Source organism: Rhinopithecus roxellana, chromosome 18, assembly GCF_007565055.1.
Source record: "Rhinopithecus roxellana isolate Shanxi Qingling chromosome 18, ASM756505v1, whole genome shotgun sequence".
Lineage (NCBI taxonomy): Eukaryota > Metazoa > Chordata > Mammalia > Primates > Cercopithecidae > Rhinopithecus > Rhinopithecus roxellana.
Window position 1 is genome coordinate 93292364 of NC_044566.1, and position 23920 is coordinate 93316283.

Consider the following 23920-nt stretch of genomic DNA (forward strand, 5'->3'; position numbering starts at 1 on the left):
GAGGCCGAGGCAGGATCACCTGAGGTCAGGAGTTCAAGACCAGCCTGGTCAACATGGGGAAACCCCGTTTCTACTAAAAATACAAAAATGCCAGGTGTCGTGGCAGGCGCCTGTAGTCCCAGCTACTCCGGAGGCTGAGGCGGAATTCTGAGTTCCAGAATTGCAGGAACCCGGGAGGCGGAGGTTGTAGTGAGCCAAGATCATACCATTGCACTCCAGCCCAAGTGACAACAGTGAGACCCCTTCCCAAAAAAACAAAAACAAAAAAAAACCCACTCAGAACTAAATGATTAAAAAAGGAATATGTTCTCATAGACCTATTTTGCTGGATCATAGCTATTTACTTTTTGCCACTCTCACCACCAGCTTATGTCTCCTCCAGGTTGGGGATCTGCCACCATTTTTGTATTTAAATTTAAATACTTAAATTTAAATAGTAAATAAATTTAAAGAATTGCCTAAATATTTATTCAACTGAAATGGCAGCCGTGGAATCATGCCTCTTCCTCCTCGGTACCTACTTTCTTGGCCTCACCCAGTGTCATGGAGTTACATCAGAAATCGATGCATTACTTGGCATATTTTACTGTGGCCCAGCAAGCAGTGGCTTAGACAGCCCCACACCTCCTCATGCATTTAACAATGAAAAGGAGGAGATAAGAGGAAGTGGAGGCAGTCTTTTTATCATCCGTGCTTGGGAAGGTGAGCTGGTAGTGCCATCCTTGACATGAAGGAGCTACTTAAATACAAATTGGATTAGCAGGACAGGATTAGAGCCTGCTGGAAGGTATTATATACTTATAAACTGCTTTGTGGAAACTCCTATTGTTTTCATTATAAGCCCATACTTCACAGAGTCAATCAAATGAAATATGGAATTAGTCTATTAATAAAAAAATGAGATATAAAATGAAGTGACTACGTTTCAATAATGCCAAGAAAGCTGAATTAGGCAAAAATGGTTCAGTTTAGCCAGACTCTAACTAGATAATCTGAAATTAAGAGTTTTAATATGGATTTCTTCTTACTGAGAAATAAACTCACTAAAAATGGTCTCTCTGTCCTCCATCAAGAGAATAATATTCAAATAAGAAACATGATTAAGAGGTAACTTCAAGAAAGAAAAGGGAATATGAGATATTTGAGAAGTTTCAGGCTTATCTGGACTTTCCAGTGAATTGAAGCTCCAGGTCTAAATGGATGACATTCCCAATCCCAGGACACTGAAAGAGTCTGCAGGTGGGAACACAGAGCTCCTGTCAGTTACCTTTGAGAGATCATGGAGAACAGGAAGCTGACAAAAGATAAAAAGAAGCCAAGGCACTCGCTTTCCAAGAAAGAGGAAAAAGGTGGATTAGAACATACACGAGCAGGTGAGTTAGAGGCTGGTTCCTGGCAAAAATTCCAGGAGATTCAAATCTTGGTTCTGCTATTTAACGGCAATGTGACCTTGTACATATTAAAAACACTGCTATAAGGATTGAATAAGATAACATATGTAAATGAGATAAGGTATGTAAATAACAATATATGTAATACAGCACTTGTAACATAGAAAATTCTCGGCCAGGTGTGGTGGCTCATGCCTGTAATCCCAGCACTTTGGGAGGCCAAGGCAGGAGGATCACGAGGTCAGGAAATCGAGACCACCCTGGCTAACACGGTGAAACCCCATCTCTACTAAAAATACAAAAAAATTAGCCAGGTGTGGTGGCGGGCACCTGTGGTCCCAGCTACTTGGGAGGCTGAGGCAGGAGAACGGTGTGAACCCAGCAGGTGGAGCTTGCAGTGAGCCGAGATGGCGCCACCGCACTCCAGCCTGGGCGACAGAACAAGACTCCATCTCAAAAAAAAAAACAAAAAAAAACAAAAAAAAACAAAAAAGAAAATTCTCAGGCCAGCCACAGTGGCTCATACCTGTAATCCCAGCACTCTGGGAGGCCGAGGTGGGCGGATCACCTGAGGTCAGGAGTTCGAGACCAGCCTGACCAATATGATGAAACCCCGTCTCTACTAAAATTACAAAACTTAGCCAGGGGTGATGGCAGGCGCCTGTAATCCCAGCTACTCGGGAGGCAGACAGGGAATCTCTTGAACCCGGGAAGCAGAGGTTATAGTGAGCTGAGATCACACTGTTGCATTCCAGCCTAGGCAATAAGAGTGAAACTCCATCGAAGGAAAGGAAAGTGAAAGGGAAAGGAAAGGAAAGAGAAAGAAAGAAAATTCTCAGTACAGCATTTTTGTATTTCCAACACTTTACAAAGAGGTGGTAACAATGAGGTACTGACATGGGTTCCTTAAGAACAAGTCTCGCCTGGCGCGGTGGCTCAAGCCTGTAATCCCAGCACTTTGGGAGGCCGAGACGGGTGGATCACGAGGTCAGGAGATCAAGACCATCCTGGCTAACATGGTGAAACCCCGTCTCTACTAAAAATACAAAAAACTAGCCGGGCGACCTGGTGGGCGCCTGTAGTCCCAGCTACTCGGGAGGCTGAGGCAGGAGAATGGCGTGAACCCGGGAGGCGGAGCTTGCAGTGAGCTGAGATCCGGCCACTGCACTACAGCCCGGGCGACAGAGAAAGACTCCGTCTCAAAAAAAAAAAAAAAAAAAAAAGAACAAGTCTCATTTACCTCACTTTGCTGGTTAGGTGGAGGTATGGGGGGAGAAGGTATTTTTGGACAAGTAGATTAGGAACATACCTTCATTTTGAAAAGGCATTTGATGAAAATCTCGCAATATCTGCATGAAAAGACTGGATTTTAGGAGAGTTAGGTTTCTGAATAAGCACATTCATTGTAGAATTCATGAACTGAGTTGGGCCCGGTGGCTGGGCACGGTGTCCTGTAATCCCAACACTTTGGGAGGCCGAGGTGGGCAGATCACGGGAGGTCAGGAGTTGGAGACTAGTCCAGCCAATATGGTGAAACCCCATCTTTCCCAAAAATACAAAATTAGCCAGCCATGGTGGTGCATGCCTGTAATCCCAGCTACTCGGGAGGCTGAGGCAGGAGAATCACTTGAACCCAGGAGGTGGAGATTGCAGGGAGTGAGCCGAGATCACGCCACTGCACTCCAGCCTGGGCAACAAGAGCAAAACTCCATCTATGAAAAAATAAATAAATAAATTCATGAACTGGATAGCTCTGTGCCTCAGTTTCCTTACTTGTAAAAGGAATGTACTCATAGCACCTCATTGGCTTGTCATGTAAATTACAGCACCCAGCATTTCGTCAGCACTATGTACATCTCTGTTCAATAAACTGGAAAAGAAGTCTTTCGTGCCATGCTTGGGCAGCACTTGGCCCCAATCTCTTCAAGATTTCCCAGAAACTTGTTAAATTATCATATGATGTGCATGTCAAATTCTCAGATGATATAAATGTTGGATAATGAAATCAAAATCCAAAAAGACCTTGACAAGCTAGGGCTATGATATGAAATATGTGAGATAAAATTAAGTCCTAGATGAAGATTGTAAGAAAAAAATAACTTTTTTTTTTTTTTTGAGACAGAGTCCTGCTCTGTCGCCCAGGCTGGAGTGCAGTGGGGCAATCTCAGCTCACTACAACTTCCAGCTCCCAGGTTCAAGCGATTCTCATGCCTCAACTTCCTGAGTAGCTGGGATTACAGGTGTGGGCCACCACGCCTGGCTGATTTTTTGTATTTTTAGTAGTGATGAGGTTTTACCATGTTGCCCAGGCTTGTCTTGAACTCCTGGCCTCAAGTGATCCACCTGCCTCGGCCTCCCAGAGTGCTGGAATACTGATGTGAGCCACTGCACCCGGCCAAGATTATTATTATTATTATTTTTCTTTTTTTTTGAGACAGAGTCTCACTCTGTCACCCAGGCTGGAGTGCAGTGGCGTGATCTCAGCTCACTGCAAGCTCTGCCTCCCAGGTTCCCGCCGTTCTTCTGCCTCAGCCTCCTGAGTAGCTGGGACTACAGGCGCCGCCACCATGCCCGGCTAATTTTTTGTATTTTTTTTTCTTTTTTTTTTTGAGATGGAGTCTCGCTCTGTCACCCAGGCTGGAGTGCTGTGGCCGGATCTCAGCTCACTGCAAGCTCCGCCTCCCGGGTTCCCGCCATTCTCCTGCCTCAGCCTCCCCAGTAGCTGGGACTACAGGTGCCGCCAACTCGCCCGGCTAGCTTTTTGTAGTTTTTAGTTGAGACGGGGTTTCACCGTGTTAGCCAGGATGTTCTCGATCTCCTGACCTCGTGATCCGCCCGTCTCGGCCTCCCAAAGTGCTGGGATTACAGGCTTGAGCCACCGCGCCCGGCCAATTTTTTGTATTTTTAATAGAGAAGGGGTTTCACCATGTTGGCCAGGATGGTCTCAATCTCCTTACCTTGCGATCCGCCTGCCTTGGCCTCCCAAAGTACTGGGATTACAGGCGTGAGCCACCGCGCCCGGCCTATTATTATTTTAAACAAAGACCAGCTTGGCTTTCCAGAAGTTTCTATGGATAAAAAAAGAGAATTTTGGCCGGGCATCATGGCTTATGCCCATAATCCCAGCACTTTGGGAGGCCGAGGCATGAGGATCACTTGAGTCCAGCAGTTCAAGACCAGCCTGGGCAACACAGCAAGACCCTATCTCTACAAAAATAAAACAATTAGCTGGGTATGGTGGTGGGTGCCTATAGTCCCAGCTGCTCAGGAAGCTGAGGTGGGAGGACTGCTTGAGCCTAGGAGATGGAGGCTGCAGCGAGCTATGATGACACCACTGCACCCCAGCCTGGGCAACAGAACGACCAAAAAAATTTTTTTAAATGAACTTTTAGCTGCCTCTAAGCTTAGGATGCCTAAAACAGTGTCTAGCACATTGCAATGTCCAGCTGCATTAGGAGAATGAAAATGTCCTAATAAAGACACTATGTGGACATACGTACTTCAAGATGGTGGGCACAGCTTTCCCATCATCAGCTCTTCTTTCCCTGCTCCTCCTCACGTTTCTCCTAAGTGGTAGCACAGCTGCTACTACTATGGAGATAAGGATGGCTTTGGAACCCAGATAAACAATAAGGAAATGTAAAGCAGAAACAGACTCTATTCCCAACTCATTGGAGTGGCAGAAAACATTCTCAGGTGGGTATTGGAGGACAGCCTCAAGATTTGTGAAGAACTATAATTAGAAGTTTATCAGAGCACCTAATGGCTCACTGTGCTACAATGCTAAAATAAATTCCCCTCTAATCATGATTACTACAGGATTTATCTAATCTATTTCCTATAGGAAATCCAGCTACTCCCAGGTACTTTATCAACTTTTTTCTCATAATAAAGCCTGTCCTGACAAAAGAAGATATTGTCATCCCTACAGTATAGATAAGAAATTGAGGCAAAGAAGTAAAGTGAATTGCCCTGGGTCACACAGAACTGGAATTAGAATTTAGCATCTAATCCTGGAGTGCACGACATGAGGTATAGGAAGGAGCATACTGAAATCACATTATAGCCGTCAGAAAAAGGCCTATTTACTTTAATCTCTGGGAGAAAGATTAATAGTATTTTCCTTGGCACATGCCAAAGATGTTGAGTAGACATTTCAGATTCCACAGGCTCATTCTAATCCTTTTCCAAATACTTGGAAAGCCTTAGTTTGACCATTAGGAAGATAGTGGAAATTAAATTTTTTCTTCAAAATTAAGGCAAATATTTGCTGGAAACTCCAGAAAAAGCAATTAATCCAGAAAATTGTATAGTACAGCCACATTGTTTCAGGTCACCTGGGGTGAGAAACTTTCAAGTAGGCATAAATCCAGAGAGCCAGCTCCCTCATCCCCCCTCCCACGACCCATTCCCAGCCCAACCGCATTGTCTAGGGCCTGGATAGATAAAGGTCAAGCGAACTCATGTTTTTAACTTTAAAAGTTCCACGCAAATGTAAGTTATTGTTATCATGATTTATATATCTCAACGAATTATTGAATGAATCCATGTTCATTAGAAAAACATAGAAAACAAAGTTGAGCAAAACAAAATAAAAAGCAACTACTATACAATCAAGCAGTAAGAGTCTTTTGTACCTATTTACAAATTGGTTATTTTGGTTTTTTAAAACTTTTTTGGAGACAGGGTCTCACTCTGTTGCCCAAGCTGGAGTGCAGTGGCATGATCATGGTTCACTGCAGCCTCAAACTCTTGGGCTAAAGTGATTCTACCACCTCAGCCTCCTGAGTAGCTGGGACTACAGGTACACGCCACCACACCTGGCTAATTTTTTTCCTTTTTTTTTTTTGGTAGAAATGGGGTTTTGCTATGTTGCCCAGACTGGTCTCAAACTCCTGAGCTCAAGCGATGCTCCTATCTTGGCCTCCCAAAGTGCTGGGATTACAGGCATGAGCCACCTGATCTGGCCTACAAATTGGATATTTTCTAAGGCTCATCTCTTCGGTCAGGCCATGAGGAAATAAGCCAGAAGCTACAGACAACCACTAAGGTTCTATGTGTCATTTCCCGTAAATTAAGTAGAGAAAATGGTGATTTATCCATGAAAAGCGATGTTTTATTCTCTTGACACATATCCCAGAAGAGAGAAGACCACTACTCAGTATACCTGGTGGTAAGAAGAAGAAATAACTTCCTAGCTGCATTTTATCATTCTGAAAATCTGACACCACAATTTTAGAATTATCTAATTCAGTGGTCCCCAGCCTTTCTGGCACCAGGGACCTGTTTTGTGGAAGGTAATTATTCCATGGGAGGTGGGGCGGCGCAATGGTTTCGGATGAAACTGTTCCACCTCAGATCATCAGGCATTAATTAGATTCTTATAAGAAGCGTGCGGCCGGGTGCGGTGGCTCAAGCCTGTAATCCCAGCACTTTGGGAGGCCGAGACGGGCGGATCACAAGGTCAGGATATCGAGACCATCCTGGCTAACACGGTGAAACCCCGTCTCTACTGAAAAATACAAAAAACTAGCCGGGCGCCTGTATTCCCAGCTACTCCGGAGGCTGAGGCAGGAGAATGGCGTAAACCCGGGAGGCGGAGCTTGCAGTGAGCTGAGATCCGGCCACTGCACTCCAGCCCGGGCGAGAGCGAGACTCCGTCTCAAAAAAAAAAAAAAGAAGCGTGCAACCTAGATCCTTCACATGCACAGTTCACAACAGGGTCGCGCTCCTTGAGAATCTAATGCCACTGCTGATCTGACAGGAGGCAGAGCTTAGGCCATAACGCTTGTTCACCCACGGCTCATCTCCTGGGGTCTGGTCCAGTCCCTAACAGGCCTGTACTGTGGCCTGTACTGTGGCCTGGGGATTGGGGACCCCTGATGTCACTCATTTACTTAGATCAGCAAATATCATGGCCAAAACTGATTGTCTTTTTATCTATACATACACACAGTCTCATATACCGAAGGTCATGATTTTAAAATACATTTTGGTGGGATTCTTCCTTTCTCTCAGAGAAAAGAGATACACATTTAGAACCTATATAAAAGTAGGCCAAAGAATTGTTAATAATCAGCAAAAGATGAGTACGGTAGAATCTTTCCAAATAGTGGGCAATGTCACTATTCGGAAGAGAAGCAAATTTCAATCTCTTTCTTTTTCTCATACTAAAATCATGCCATTACCTTTTTGTTTGCAGCCACACCATCCTCACAGTCGAGCACTGCACAATCTACATTCAGGGATGGGATCTTCTTTATTTTCTTTTCATCATTTCCAGGTACATAAAGCACTGCCCTCCGGGGGATGTACTTGTGACTGGATGAGGAACTATATCCAAGTCTGGGGACATCGGCTGCTAGAGACACTTTCCTGCAAGACACATGATTAGGGTTAGTCCAGAATGAGATTTCTGTATTTATAAACTTGTGAAAAACTACATTTCAATGCAAAATTAAAATAGAACACATAGATAATCTTTTTTTTTTTTTTTTTTTTGAGACAGGGTCTTGCTCTGTCACCCAGTTTGAAGTGCAGTGGTGTGATCTCAGCTCACTGCAACCTCCACCTCCAAGCTCAGGTGATCCTCCCACCTCAGCCTCCCCAGTAGCTGGGACTAAAGGTATGCGCCACCATGCCTGGCTAATTTTTGTATTTTTTGCAGAGATGGGATTTTGTCACATTGCCCAGGCTGATCTTGAACTCCTAGGCTCAAGAGATCCATCTGCCTTGGCCTCCCAAAGCACTGGGATTATAGGCATGAGCCACCATGCCTGGCTGGATAATCTTTTAAAATTATGGTGGAAAACAATCACACACAAAAACTAAGAAAACAATAATAGCAGAAATAATCAATGAACTAAATGTTATTTTGGCTGAGGTTTAAAAAACAGATAGGACTGTCTACTGACATCTTCTGAGAGAAAGAGGGTATACATATTTCTTCTTGGAAAACATTTCTAGTATTGTTATACTGTCCAGATAGCATCCGTGGAGAAAAAAGGAAAGAAAATGTCTCCAAAAGGTACTGTACGAAACAACAATACTATCTACAATTATACATACAAGTAAAAAAGTTGAAAAAAAAAAAAAAAACTAAAGAAGCATTAGTCTATGGCCCTTGCCCTGCCAATACATCTTTTAAAGGAGGTATATCAGTGATTCACATCCAATTTTAACAAGACAAGATAGACTGATTCTTTTTAAGTGAGTAGGAAGGACAGTGAATGCCTCTGTAATTGTAGGCAACTTAATTACTGGTAACTTCGGATTCTTCATCCATAAAAATAATACTCATTTTGTAGGTTGTTGAGAAGATTAAGTTAAAGGAAATAATGAACATGAAGCACTTAGACAAAGCCTGGCAGATATTTTAGCTACTTGAAATGGTGGTGGGCGTAGCAGGAGTACCAGCAGCTGCTGTTGTTATTAATGGAGAATCTCTAGCTGTCAGTAGCCCTGGCCTGCTTCTAAACTATGCTCTTGCTTTCCCTTGCCTACCATACCAAGTTCAGTCTCTGTTAGAAATAAAAGGTGTTGGCCAGAAGCTCCTTTGGCTTACTACCGCCCTTGCCTGGTCCATTGTTTATCCTGTGAAAACTATGCTTTAGGGCCGGGCGCGGTGGCTCAAGCCTGTAATCCCAGCACTTTGGGAGGCCGAGACAGGCAGATCACAAGGTCAGGAGATCGAGACCATCCTGACTAACCCGGTGAAACCCCGTCCCTACTAAAAAATACAAAAAAACTAGCCGGGCGAGGTGGCGGGCGCCTGTAGTCCCAGCTACTGGGGAGGCTGAGACAGGAGAATGGCGTGAACCTGGGAGGCGGAGCTTGCAGTGAGCCAAGATCCGGCCACTGCACTCCAGCCTGGGTGACACAGAGAGACTCCGTCTCAAAAAAAAAAAAAAAGAAAAAAGAAAAAGAAAGAAAAGTTAAAACTCTAGCAAACTGATGTTTTACTCTCCCTAGATAAATAGCATGATCTTAAAAAATATATATATTATATATATATATATATATATCAGCTATATTCCTCATGAAAACTCTGGACATCAGTAGTTAACACTACCAAATACTTCGCACGGTTGTAACATTTCACCATGATCAGTGTGCTTGTGACTTAATGTATCTCAAGAAAAATGTATCTCACTGTCTTTTGGGGCCTTGCAAGTTTGTGTGGGGGCCCTCATTTCTTCTTGTAGCCAACCTTACCGTAAGGAACTCTAAAACTTGAGTCTGGGTGGGGAGGGGGGAGCAGGGAGGGATAGCGTTAGGAGATATACCTAATGTAAATGACGAGTTAATGGGTGCAGCACACCAACCTGACACATGCATACAAATGTAACAAACCTGCACGTTGTGCACATGTACCCTAGAACTTAAAAGTATAATAATAAAATAAAACAAAATAAAAACTTGAGTCTGGGTGTTATTTTGCCACAACATAAGCACTGTGACATGTGAGGTATGGTGAGATAGAGATGGATTTTAAAAGTGTACATGGCTTATGAAACATTTCATTTAATATAAAACATATTATGGCCAGCTAATTGAAGAGTGCCTGAAATATCTGTCATCATTTTTCATTGATTGAAAATATCTGGTTTATCTAAAAATAGGGAAAAAAACATAATGATGTAACAGCAACAACCACATTTTACTTATCATTCACACCGGAGACTAGAATTTGCAACATATACATTTCCCTAAAAATACCAAGAAATGTTTGGGGCAAATTCTCTACTCATCAGGATTTAATGTAACCACACATGTGAAAATCTAAGAGAGGGGGAAGATGGTGGAGTAGAAAGCACCAGCAATCTTCCCCACCCAGACAACTGCATTAGCAAAATCTTCTTGCTGTAACTATTTTGAAACTATTTTGGAATCTATTGAAGGCTTGCAACTTCTAAGGGAAGGCGTGGATATTAAATAGTAGTTAATTTTGGTCCATTTCAGCTCTTAGCAGAGTAGCAGCTACCCATCCCCCACCTCTCAGTCACATGGTAGGCAGCTGTACCCATGTTCCCGGGGCAAACTGCACATAGCTTGAGGGAACCAGGGTGGGCAGAAAGACCCTGACCCTCCAAATATCAAGGATCTGTGCTCTGATCACTGATTGCTGGTTCTGATCACAGAAGTGCAGACAAAGAGGCTGAGAGCCACTGTTATTATATCTCCCTCCAATGTTGCAAGCCCCTCTCCCTTGGGCTCAAGTGACCTCCAGGTAATTTAAAGGGCCAGCACCTCCCCCATTACTTTTTTGCTTTTTTCCCTTTTAGAAGTCAGATATTAAAGACTAGGACATTCAAAAACAAACACACATATAGGGGAAAATAGAAATGACCATGGATGCCCAGAGGAAGGCTCAGAAAAGACCTGAGAAGCCAGGAGTGCTAGCTCATGCCTGTAATCCTAGCACTTTGGGAGGCCAAGGCAGGGAGATCACCTGAGGTCGGAGTTCGAGACCAGCCTAGCCAACATGGTGAAACAATGTTTCTACTAAAAATATAAAAAATTAGCCGGGCATGGTGGCGCATGCCTGTAATCCCAGCTACGTGGGTGGCTGAGGCACAAGAATTGCTTGAACCTGGGAGGTGGAGGCTGCAGTGAGCCGAGATTGCGCCACTGCACTCCAGCCTGGGTGACAGAGTGAGATTCTGTCTTAAAAAAAAAAAAAGAGGTTGGGCGCAGTGGCTCATGCCTGTAATCCCAGCACTTTGGGAGGCTGAGGCTGGTGGATCACGAGGTCAGGAGCTTGAGACGAGCCTAGACAACATGGTGAAACCCCATCTGTACTAAAAATTCAAAAATCAGCGGGGCATGGTGGCAGGTGCCTGTAATCCTAGCTACTCGGGAGGCTGAGGCAGGAGAATCACTTGAATTCGGGAAGCGGAGGTTGCAGTGAGCTGAGATCACGCTGTTTACACTCCAGCCTGGGTGACAGAGCAAGACTCTGTCAAAAAAAAAACAAAAAACCCAAAAACAGAAAGAACGAAAAAGAGAAGACTTGAGGAGACCTTACATTTATACCTCAGGCTTATGGTATCCTCACCATACACACAGTATACAACCATCAAACAAGTAAACAAAAACAGTGAACCCAGGGGAGGGGGAGAATCTGATTTCTAGATACCACACTGTTAGATTCAAACATTCGCTTTTCAACAACAAAAAAATCACAAGACATGTGAAGAAAGAGGAAAATATGGCCCAGTCAAAGGAAGAAAAATAAGTCAACAGAAACAGTCCCTGAAAGAGACCTGATGGCACAGACTTTAAAACAACTGTCTTAAAGATGCTCAAAGAACTAAAGGGAGAAGTGAAGAACATCAAGATAATGATGTATGAACAAAATGGAAATATCAGTAAAGAGACAGAAAACTTAAAAAGATACCATAAACCCCAGAACTGAAAAGTACAATAATCGAAATGAAAAATTCACTAGAGGGATTCAAAGGCAGATTTGGCAGGCAGAAGAAAGAATTAGCAAACTTGAAGAGAGGACAATGGAAATTATCAAGTCTGAGGAACAGAAAAAAGACTGAAGAGAAGTGAACAGAGCCTAAAGGACTTGTGGGACACCATCAAGCACACACACACACACACTCTGGAAATTCCAGAAGGATAAGGAGAGAGAAAAGTGTGGCAAGAATATTTTGAAAAGATAGTGGCTGAAAACTCTCCAAATTTGGTGAAAGACTTGAATACAAACATCCAAGAAGTTAAATGAACTCCAGGTAAGATGAACTCAAAGACACACACACCTAGACACATTAAAATAAAACTTTTAAAAGTGAAAGACTTCCAGTTCTGAAATGGTGGCATAAAAGTAAGCTGACTTTAGTACCCACCCCTCTCCAACAGAAAAATAAAAACAAATATACAGCACTGAAATTATTACCAGAAGGACCTCAGAACTCAAATATGAAGATGAGACAGTTCCTAGGACCCCAGAAAAAACCCTGAGCAGATGGTTAGACAATTGGATTTCTAAGTCCATAACAACACTCCCCACATTATGACAACCACCAGGCATGCAAAAACGTTTCCTCCAACTCACTATTTCTACACTGGAAAAACTGTAATTGAGGTGGACATTCAGCTTCTCCACCATCTTGGGTTCCCTGGCAGGAGGCTGGCCCTGCCTTAATCCATGGAAAGCATCCCAAGTGCCTGAAGGGAGAAACATCCCTGAGAAAAGACAGAGGCAAAGCAGGGAGGTGGGACTACCATCCCCAGCTCTGCAATCTCTGTTCTGTAACTCAGCAAAAGGAGATGCCAAAGCAGAGTGGCTGTTTAGAAGTACCACGCTGTAGGAGGTTTGTCCCACAGATCCCCTGGGCATGGACCCATAGCCTGCCTTCCCACACGGCCAGGAAAACCCCCCGGGGATCTCCTCCATTCAGGAAGAGCCGCTTTCTGATAGTTTACTAAGAGCTGAGGTGAACCTGGGTTTAAGGCTCCACCTAGAGCTGAAAAGGAGGCAGTGACCCAGCAGCAAAAAGCCTCTAAGCAAATGTATCCAATAAAACACAAAAACAAGCCAGCCAGAGAAGACTGGATTAAATGACTAATCCTTCAATGCAAAGACGTACACATCAACAGGAAACAGCAGCAAACAGGGAATCACGATCTCCCCAAATGGACATAGCAAGGAACCAGTAACTGACTCTAAATCAGAGGATGATATATAAGTTCTCTAACCAAGAATTCAGAATAGAAGTTATAAGGAAACTCAGTGATCTTTAAGATAACACAGAAAAGCACTTCAGAAATTTATCAGATAAACTGAGCAAAGAGGTTGAAATAATAAAAAGAAATCAAACAAATCTTAGAACTGAGAAATATGTTTGCAGAACTGAAGAATTCCTTAGAGGCTTTCAACAGAAAAAATGGATCAAGCAGAGGTAAAAATCATTGAGCTTGAAGATAGGCTATTTGAAAATACATAAAAAAGAAAAAAATTTTTTAAAAATCAGAATCAACAAAGATTGCTCACAAGATACAGAAAATTACCTCAAAAGACCAAATTTGCCAAATGAGTTAGTTCATGCTTGTAATCCCAGCACTTTGGGAGGCTGAAGCAGGAGGATCACTTGAAGGCAGGAGTTCGAGACCAGCCTGGGCAACATAGTGAGACCCTCTCTCTACAAAAAATAAAAACACTAGCAGGGCATGATGGTGCATGCCTGTAGTCCCAGTCATGCAGGAGGCTGAGGTGGAAGGATTGCCTGAACCCAGGAGTTTGAGACTGCAGGGAGCTGTGATCACACCACTGCACTCTAGCCCAGGTGACAGAGTGAGAACCTGTCTTAAAAAAAAAAAAAAAAAAAAAGCCGGGCGCGATGGCTCAAGCCTGTAATCCCAGCACTTTGGGAGGCTGAGACGGGCGGATCACAAGGTCAGGAGATCGAGACCATCCTGGCTAACCCTGTGAAACCCCGTCTCTACTAAAAAATACAAAAAACTAGCCGGGCGAGGTGGTGGGTGCCTGTAGTCCCAGCTACTCGGGAGGCTGAGGCAGGAGAATGGCGTAAACCCGGGAGGCGGAGCTTGCAGTGAGCCAAGATCCGGCCACTGCACTCCAGCCTGGGCGACAGAGCAAGACTCCGTCTCAAAAAAAAAAAAAAAAAAAGACTCGACTCGGCGCAGTGGCTCATGCCTGTAATCCCCGTACTTTGGAAGGCCGAGATGGGTGGATTGCTTGAGCTCAGGAGTTCAAAACCAGTCTGGGCAACATGCCAAAACTCTGTCTCTAGAAAAAATACAAAAAATTAGCCAGGCGTGGTGGCATGTGCCTGTTGTCCCAATTACTCAGGAGGCTGAGATAGAGGATTGTTTGAGCCTAGGAGGTCGAGGCTGCAGTGAGTTGGGACTGTACCACTGCACTCTTTCACAGCGGGAGAAAAAATAAAAAGACAAAATTTAAGAATTATTGAGGTTCAATAGGGAGTTGAGCAAGTGCAAGGGGTAGACAGCTTATTCAAAAACCAAAAAAAAAAAAAAAAAAAAGAGAGAGAGAGAGAAAAAAAAAAACTTTCCAAAACTTGAGAAAGATATAAATACCCAGGTATAGGAAGGTTAGAGAACACCAAATGGATTTGACCCAAATAAGACTACCTCAAGACATATAATAATCAGACTCTCAAAGGTCAAGGACAAACAGAATCCTAAAAGCAGCAAGAGAAAATCAGCAAATAACATATAAAGGCACTCCAATGTGTCTGGCAGTTCTCAGTGGACACCATACAGGCCAGGGGGAAGCAGAAGAATGACATTTTTAAAGTGCTGAAAAACACCACTGCCATCCAAAAGTATTGTATTCAGCAAAGTTATCCTTCAAATATGTTTTTCCCAGGCAAATGAAAGCAGAGAGAATTCACCACCATCACCTGTCTTAACAAGAAATACTAAATATTGAGTTATTAGATCTGAAAGAAAAAAACACTAAAGTGCAAAAAGAAAAAAACAGAAAAGAAAAACATTTTAAGGTATAAAACTCATTGGTAAAAGTAAATATAAACACAAGGGTTGGGCGTGGTGGCTCACACCCGTAATTTTAGCACTTTGGGAGGTCGAGGCAGCAGGATTGCCTCAGGCAGGAGTTCAAGGCAAGCCTGGACAACATAGCGAGACTCGTGAGACCCCATCACTAAAAAAAAAAAATTAGCCAGGCATGGTGGTGCATGCCTGTAGTACCCAGATACTTGGGAGGTTGAGGCAGGAGGATTGCTTCAGCCCACGAGCTCAGGGTTGCAGTGATCCATGATCATTCCACTGCACTCTAGCCTGGGTGACAGATTAATATGCTGTCTCAAAAAAAAAAAAAGGTATGGTATACAAAAATTGATAAGCCCTTGGTTAGACTAAGAAAAAAGGAAAAGAGGGAACATCCAAATAAATAAATAACTTTAGAAATGAAAAAGGAGACATAACAATTGAGACCACAGAAATACAAAGAATCATTAGAGACTATTATGAACAACTATATGCCAACAAACTGGAAAACCTAGAAGAAATGGATAAATTCCTAGACATATACATCTACCAAGATTGAACCATGAAGAAATAGGAAATCTCAATAAACCAATAACGAGTAGTGATATTGAAGCCATAATAAAGTCTCCCATAAAAGAAATCCCCAGATGGCCTGATGGCTTTGTTGCTGAATTCTACCAAATATTTAAATAACGAATATCAATTTTATGCAAATTCAAAAAAATGAAGAGTCAGCCTGGGCAACATGGCAAAACCATGTCTCTACCCAAAAAAAAGAAGAAAAAAAAATTAGCCAGACATGGTGGTGTACATCTGTAGTCCCAGCTACCTGGGTGGCTGAGGCAGAGAATCCCTTGGGCCTAGCAGGTCAAGCCTGCAGTGAGCTGTGATTGCACCACTGCACTCCAGCCTGGGTGACAGGGCAAGACCCTGCCTCAAAAAAAAAAATTTTTTTTTTTAAGACGAATGAATATTCCAATACTCCCAAGCTAATTCTATGAGGCCAGCATTACCCTGATACCAAAACCGGAGAAGGACATAACAAAAAAAGGAAAACTAAGATGATGAACACAGATGCAAAAATTCTTATCAAAATACTAGCCAGCTGACTTCAGCAACACATTAAAAAGATCACTCACCATGATCGGCTGGATGCAATGGCTCACACCTGTAATCCCAGCACTTTGGGAGGCTGAGGCGGGTAGCGAGGTCAGGAGTTTGAGACCAGCCTGGCCAACATGGTGAAACCCTGTCTCTACCGAAAATGCAAAAATTAGCCAGGCGTGGTGGCATGTGCCTGTAATCCCAGCTACTTGGGAGGCTAAGGCAGGAGAATCGCTTGAACCCGGGAGGCAGAGGTTGCAGTGAGCCGAGATCACGCCACTGTACTCCAGCCTGGGCAACAAGAGCAAGACTCTGTCTAGTTTAAAAAAAAAAAAAAAGAATAAAAAGATCATTCACCATGATCAAGTGAGATTCATCCCAGAGATGCGAGGATGATTCAACATATGCAAACAAATAAACATGATACATCACATGAACAGAACCAAGAACAAAGACTCTATGATTATTTCAATGGATGCCAAAAAAGCATTTGATAAAATTCAGCATCCCTTTATGATCAAAACCCTCATCAAACTGGGTATAAAAAGAACATACCTCAAAATATAGGGGTCATATATGACAAACCCAAGGCTAACATCATCCTGAACAGGGAGAAATGAAGGACTTTCCTCTAAAATCTAGAACAAGACAGGGATGCCCACTTTTGCCACTTGTATTCAATATAATACTGGAAGATCCTGACCAGAGCAATTAGGCAAGAGAAAAAAATAAAGGGTATCCAAACTGGAAAGGAAGAAGTCAAATTAGCCTTGTTCACAAATAACATGATCTTATACTTAGAAAAACTTAGAGATTACACCAAACAACTGCTAGAACTGATAAACTAATTCAGTAAAGTTGCAGAATACAAAATCAACATACAGAAATCAGCAGCATTTATGTACAACAGCAGTGAACAATATGAAAAAGATATCAATAAGGCAATTCTATTTATAATAGCTATAAATGATATTAAAAACCTAGCAACCAAATTTAACCAAAGAAATAAAAGATCTCTACAAGGAAAACTATAAAACACCAATGAAAGAAATTGAGGAGGACACACCAAAAAAACGGAAAGATATTCTAATCTATGCTCACAGCTTTAATATCATTAAAATGACAATACTACTCAGAGCAGTTTACAAATTCAATGCAATCCCTATCAAAGTACCAATGATATTCTTCATAGAAAGGGAAAAATGTTCTAAAATTTATATGGAACCACAAGAGACTTCGAATAGTCAAAGCAATCCTGAACAAAACAAACAAAGCTGGAAGCATCACACTACCTGACTTCAAAATTTACTACAAAGTTATCATAACCAAACCAGCACGGTACCAGCATAAAAACAGACACAGACACATAGACCAGTGGAACAGAATAGAGAAACCAAATATAAATCCATGCATTTATGAGCAACTCATCTTTGACAAAGGCTCCACAAACATGCAGTGAGGAAAGAACTGTCTCTTCAGTGGTGCTGGGAAAAATGGATAAACACATTCAGAAGGATGAAACTAGACCTCTCTCTCTCACCATACACAAAAATCAAGTAAAAATGGATCAAAGACTTAAATCTAAGACCTGAAACTTTGAAACTACTAGAAAAAAAAGCACTCGGGAAATGCTCCAGGACATTGGTCTGGCCAAAAATTTTTGTGTAAGACTGCAAAAGCACAGGCAACCAAAGCAAAAAAGACAAATGGGATTACATCAAGCTAAAAAAAACTTCTGCACAGCAAAGGAAACAATAAAAGAAATGAGGAGACAATCTGCTGAATGTGAGAAAATATTTAGAAACTATTCAACAGACGAGAAATTAATAACCAGAATATATAAGGAGCTCAAATGACTCAACAGTAAAAAACAAAAAATTCAATTTAAAAACAGACAAAAGGTCTGAACAGACATTTCTGAAATGAAGACATACAAATGGCCATCAAGTATACGAAAAAACGGTAATATCACTCGTCATCAGAGGAATGCAAATCAAAACTACAATAAGTTATCATCTCACCCCCGTTGAAACAGTTTGATCCAAAAGATGGTCAGTAACGAGTGCTGGTGAGGAAGTAGAGAAAAGGGAACCCTTGTATATTGTTGATGAAAATGTAAATTAGTATAGCCACTATGGAGAACAGTATTGAGGTTCCTCAAAGAAACTAAAAAGAGAACTACCATATGATCCAGCAATTCTACTATTGGGTATATATCCAAAAGAAAGGAAATGAATATATCAAAATGAGTATATTCACTCGTAATGTTCACTGCTACCCTCTTCATAACAGTCAAAATATGGAACCAATCAAAGTGTCTATCAATGGATAAAGAAACTGTTATGTGAATGTGTGTGTGTAAAATTCACCATAAAAAGAATGAAATCCTGTCATTTGCAGCAACATGGATGGTACTGGAGATCATTATGTTAAGTGAAATAAGCCAAGCACTGAAAGACAAATATTGCATGTTGTCACTCATATGTGGGAGCTAAAAATACAAATCTTGTGAAGATAGAAAATATTAACAGTTGCCAGAGGCTAAGAAGGATAGAGGAAAAGGGGGTATGAAGAGAAGTTGATTATGGGTATAAATATATGGTTTGATAAAGAAGTAAGACCTAGTGTTAAACAGATCACTAGGGTGACTATAGTTTATAGTAATCTATTGTATATTTCCAAATAGCTAGAAGAACTGAAATGATTCCAGCATAAAGAATAGACAAATATTTAAAGTGATAGATATCCTGAGTATGGTGCTTTGATCTTTACAAATTATATGACTGGTTGGGCATGGTGGCTCATGCCTGTAATCCCAGCACTTTGGGAGGCTAAGGCAGGTGGACCACCTGAGGTGGGGAGTTCGCGACCAGCCTGACCAAAATGGAGAAACCCCATCTCTACTAAAAATACAAAATTAGCCAGGCATGGTGGCACATGCCTGTAATCCCAGCTAATCAGGAGGCTGAGGCAGGAGAATCACTTGAACCCGGGAGGCAGAGGTTGTGGTGAGCCAAGATTGTGCCACTGCACTCCAGCCTGGGCAACAAAAGCAAAAAACTCCATCTCAAAAAAAAAAAAAATTATATGACTGCATTACATTATCACACGTATCCTGAAACTATGTATGTCTATTATCAATAAAAAAGGAAAGAATTTTCAAAATAGCAAGAGAGATACAAATCAGCACATATAAGATATCTTCAGTAAGATGATCAGCAGATTTTTCATCAGAAACTTCGGAAGCCAAAAGGCAATGGGCCAATATATGCAAAGTGCTAAAAGGAAAAGACCTGTCAATTAGGAATCCTACGTCTGGAAAAACTGTCCTTCAAAGTGAGGGAGAAATTCAGATATTCCCAGATTTTAAAAAGCCAAGGAAGTTTGTCACCAGTAGAGCTGCCCTGCAAGAAATGCTTAGGTGCAGAGTGAAATGAAGGCCCAAAGGTATATGAAAAAATGAAATGAAAGAATGCTGGACAGTAACTTGAACCTACATGAAGAAATAAACATCTTAGTAAAGGTAAATGCATGGGCAGTTATAAAAGCTATAAAAGAGCAGTGGTCATGAAGTTGAGAACAGAAAAGCAACAGAGAAAATCAACGAAATGATGAGTTGGTTTTTTTGAAAAAGTCAACATAATCGACAAACTTTTAGCTAGTGGCCTAGGAGAAAAAAAGACTCAAATTACTAAAATCAGCAATGGAAATAGGGATATTACTACTGATTCTATGGAAATAAAAGATCATAAGACAGTACTATGAACAATTGTATGCCAACAAATTGAACAACCTAGATGAAATGGACAAATTCCAAGACTAAATTGTGAAGAAACAGAAAATCTGAATAACCTAGATAAATAGCAAATCTGACTAAACTAGTAAGGAGATTGAACCAGTAATCAAAAATCTCCTTTTATAATTGGATTAAACTAATAAAAGCATTGAAAAGCTCTCATACCAAAAGGCTGGGCGCGGTGGCTCAAGCTTGTAATCCCAGCACTTTGGGAGGCCAAGACGGGCAGATCACGAGGTCAGGAGATCGAGACCATCCTGGCTAACACAGTGAAACCCCGTCTCTACTAAAAAATACAAAAAACTAGCCAGGCGAGGTGGCGGGCGCCTGTAGTCCCAGCTACTTGGGAGGCTGAGGCAGGAGAATGGCATAAACCTGGGAGGCGGAGCTTGCAGTGAGCTGAGATCCGGTCACTGCACTCCAGCCTGGGCGACAGAGCCAGACTCCGTCTCACCAAAAAAAAAAAAAAAAAAAGGTCTCATACAGCAAACACAATGAATGTATTAATCTGAACTACATGAAATTACTGATATTTGACCAATTTTGACCTCCAAAATGGTACTTTTATATGAGTCAACCTACTGCTTTGACTGGCAGTCAGGAGATAGGGTAGGAAGCATCAATTTCTTCTTCAATGAGAAGCAACATAATAGCTACTTCTCACAGATGAAAGCTCATCATGAAGAATAAAACAAGTAGTAGGTAGATACAGCTACTATAATATTATTAACTGCCACTTGTCACCCATGTGTGTTGCTGGTCGACACCTCCCAGCACCAGAAATTCTGTGTCTGGTGTCCTTACCTAGAGCATGAGCTCTCTGAGGGGTGGAGGTGGCCTCACATCTCTCCACACTGCTTATTTCAGGGCCTGACATCAGAGGTGCATCACTCCTGTTAACTTGTCACCTCACCAAAGCCACCTCTCCAGACTTGGTGCGTAGAACTCACCCACACCCCCACTGTCCCTGTTCTTCTTGTGGAAGAACCAAGTGTTAGTGGTGACTACAGGTAGGAGGTAATTTTTATTCCCTCTCTCCTTTGCCATCCTTGAACCTTAATCCAATCCACCACCTGTTGCTTCTCCTCTGTTTATCCCCTGCTTTCCATAATACATTTACATTCTAGTTTAGGGCTTCCTTAACCTTGACCTAAATGACTATGAAAGCTTCTTATTTATCTTTATTGCCTCTATTTTGTTCTTTTGTTCATGCATTCATTCATTCAGTGAGCACTTAGTAAGTACCAATGGTGACCTGCTCTGGGCCTGCACTAGCACACAAGGCAGCACTTACATGCAAACTGGAAAAAGGTGCCCTTTGGTGCCTTCCAGAGAATGGAAGAGCAGAAAGGCAGCTCCGGCTCCTGCTGCAGCACAGCATAGAGCATGACTGGCCCAGCTCCTCTTGTGCCCCTCACCAGGTGCCCTCTCTAGGGCACATCCTGCACAACTGTACCCAGTGGCCCAGAGCTGCACTGTGCTAAGCACGGTCGGGAGGTGGCGCAAAAAAGGCATCCCCAGAGGTCCAGAGAGGGACACCCCAAACAAGAGCCTGTAAATCAGAGGCAGGACAGCACAAGGCCGGCACTGAGCAAGCTCTAGGGGAAAAGATCAAAGGCAACAAAACTGTTTGAAATAATATAAAGAAGAAACGTATAGAGAGGATTGGGGCTTCAGGTTCTGTTGCAGACTCTGTGGTCTAGAAGGGCACTGTCACTGGGCAGGTGGCAGGAGCCCAGTCGTGGCAGTTACCGTTCCGGAGGAGAAGGAAGGCTTTACCACGCCTCCCTCCTCCCTTCCTGCTGGTGAGTCCTCTCCTTCCCCCATCCCCAGCTGTTCCAAAATCTGTTCTGTGCTTGAGTTGTGTTCAGCACTGTCTACAGTGTATGAATATAATTGCAGTAGGTGACAAATGGAACTTGTTTTATTTTATCTTAGGTATTTGGAATTAGGGCCTCTAGATAGTCAACATGTAACTGTATTCAAACAATACGCAAAACAGGGGCTTAAGATGCGTTGAAAAAATCTGGTAGCCTTATGGTGAGTTCTCTCTAAAGAGGGACCTTTTCTAGATATGTCATCCCAGAGGGGGGCCCCACCTGGCCTTGTTTTTGTCTTCTCCCTGTCCCCCTTCACCTGACGTCATTAATTAACCATTTATATAACAAGAGGCATAGCTGGCCCGTAGCATGACAGGGGTTCCCAAGCTGGGATTCAAGGTAACAGTCACCTGGGGAGCTTTTTAAAATTGTCAAATTCTGGACCCTACTCAGTGCCATCAAATTAAATTCACTAGTAATAGGACCCAGGCTTTTTAAGCTTTCTAGGTCCTTGCCACTTAAGTGAGGTATTGCTGCAGGCCAGCACCATAGATCTCTTATTGCTATCATGTGAGAGCTAGTTAGAAAAGCAGGATTTGGAGCCCATCCCAGTCCTTCTTCATCAGAGAATCTGTGTATTGACAAGATTGCCAGGTGATACATATCACATAAATATCTCCAGGTTATTCATTCTCAAACTTGGTGGCATATTGGAGTCCCCTGGGGAATTTTCAAATCTGCTGATGGCAGAGCCCCAGCCACAGACAGTTTGATGTAATTGGTCCGGGATAAAACCTAGGCTTGGGAACGCTTAAAAGTTGCCAAGGCGGCTGGGCGCAGTGGTTCATGCCTAATATCCCAGCACTTTGGGAGGCCGAGGTGGGTGGATCACGTGAAGTCAGGAGTTTGAGACCTGCCTGGCCACTATGGTGAAACCCTGTCTCTACTAAAAATACAAAAAATTAGCCAGGCATAGTGACAGGCGCCTGTAATCCCAGCTACAAAGGCAGCTGAGGCAGGAGAATCGCTTGAACCCAGGAGGCAGAGGTTGCAGTGAGCCAAGAGCACGCCATTGCACTCTAGCCTGAGAAACAAGAGCGAAACTCCATCTCAAAATAAATAAATAAATAAATAAATAAATAAATAAATAAATAAATAATAAAAGTTGCCAAGGTGATTCTAATGTGCAGCCGAGCTGGAGGACAGCGGCACTAGCAAATGCCAATACAGCCACTGCCTCAATGCAAGAAATTTTGCCTCAATAAAAATTTCTAAGTGAGTCAAATAATACCATTATGTACATGTAGATGCTGTGAAAGCAATGAAATTCAATCAAGTTTCAGCAAACTTGAAAAAAATCTATATTTAAAGAAAAGTCTTTCGATTAAAAAAATATATAACACTTGGCCAGGCATGGTGGCTCACGCCTGTAATCCCAGCACTTTGGGAAGTCAAGGCAGGAGGATCACTTGAGCCCAGGAGTTTGAAACCAGCCTGGGCAACATATGGAGGCCCTGTCTCTACCAAACATTTTTCAAAAAATTAGCCAGTGTGGTGGTGCAAGCTTATGGTCCCCACTACTTCTGAGGCTGAGGTGGGAGGACCGCCTGAGCCCGGGGGTCAAGGCTGCAGTGGGCCATGATCATGTCACTGCACTCCAGCCTGGGTGACAGAGTGAAACCCTGTCAGGAAAAAAAAAAAATAATAACATTCAAATTGCAGTAATTCAAAAGAGCAGTAATAATCAAATAAGCTAATGTGCATTTGAAGATACAATGTAGTACATGACTTCTAAACCCAAGTGAATGGCTTCTTTACTTAGCTGGTAGCTAGTTCAAGGATCTCTGCTTTGCCTGAACATTATGATCATGTGGGAGGCTTCAGGGCAGGAGTGTCTAATCTTTTGGCTTCCCTGGGCAACACTGGAAGAGTTGTCTTGGCCTCACATAAAATACACTAACACTAACACTAGCCAATGAGCTAAAAACCCAAAACCAAAACCAAAACCACCACCAACAACAAAAAATCTCATAATGTTTTAAGAAAGTTTACAAATTTGTGTGGGGCCACATTCAAAGCTGTCCTGGGCCACATGTATCCCACAGGCCACAGGTTGGACAAGCCTGCTTTAGGGGCTAAAAAATCAGGCCACATTCCAAGCCAATTAAATGAGTCTTATGGTGAGTCCCAGGCCTCAGCACTTCTTCAAAGCTTCCAGAAAGACTCCAAGTGCAGCCAAAGATGAGAATCTCTGCACGAAGGGTTGTAAGTACAACTAAAGTGTATTACTGATCCCAAAAAGGACG

The 23920-nt window shown here is 42.5% G+C and overlaps 1 protein-coding gene across 3 annotated transcripts in view; it reads right to left on the reverse strand.

Moving 5' to 3' along the window:
- Positions 1 to 23920, reverse strand: part of CLYBL (citrate lyase beta like) — a 317902-nt gene that overhangs the window by 131843 nt on the left and 162139 nt on the right. For all 3 annotated transcript variants that reach the window (XM_030922041.1, XM_030922042.1, XM_030922040.1), the window contains exon 2: positions 7580 to 7766. In XM_030922041.1, the coding sequence (XP_030777901.1) occupies positions 7580 to 7766 (187 nt within the window). The remainder of the gene's footprint in view (positions 1 to 7579; positions 7767 to 23920) is intronic.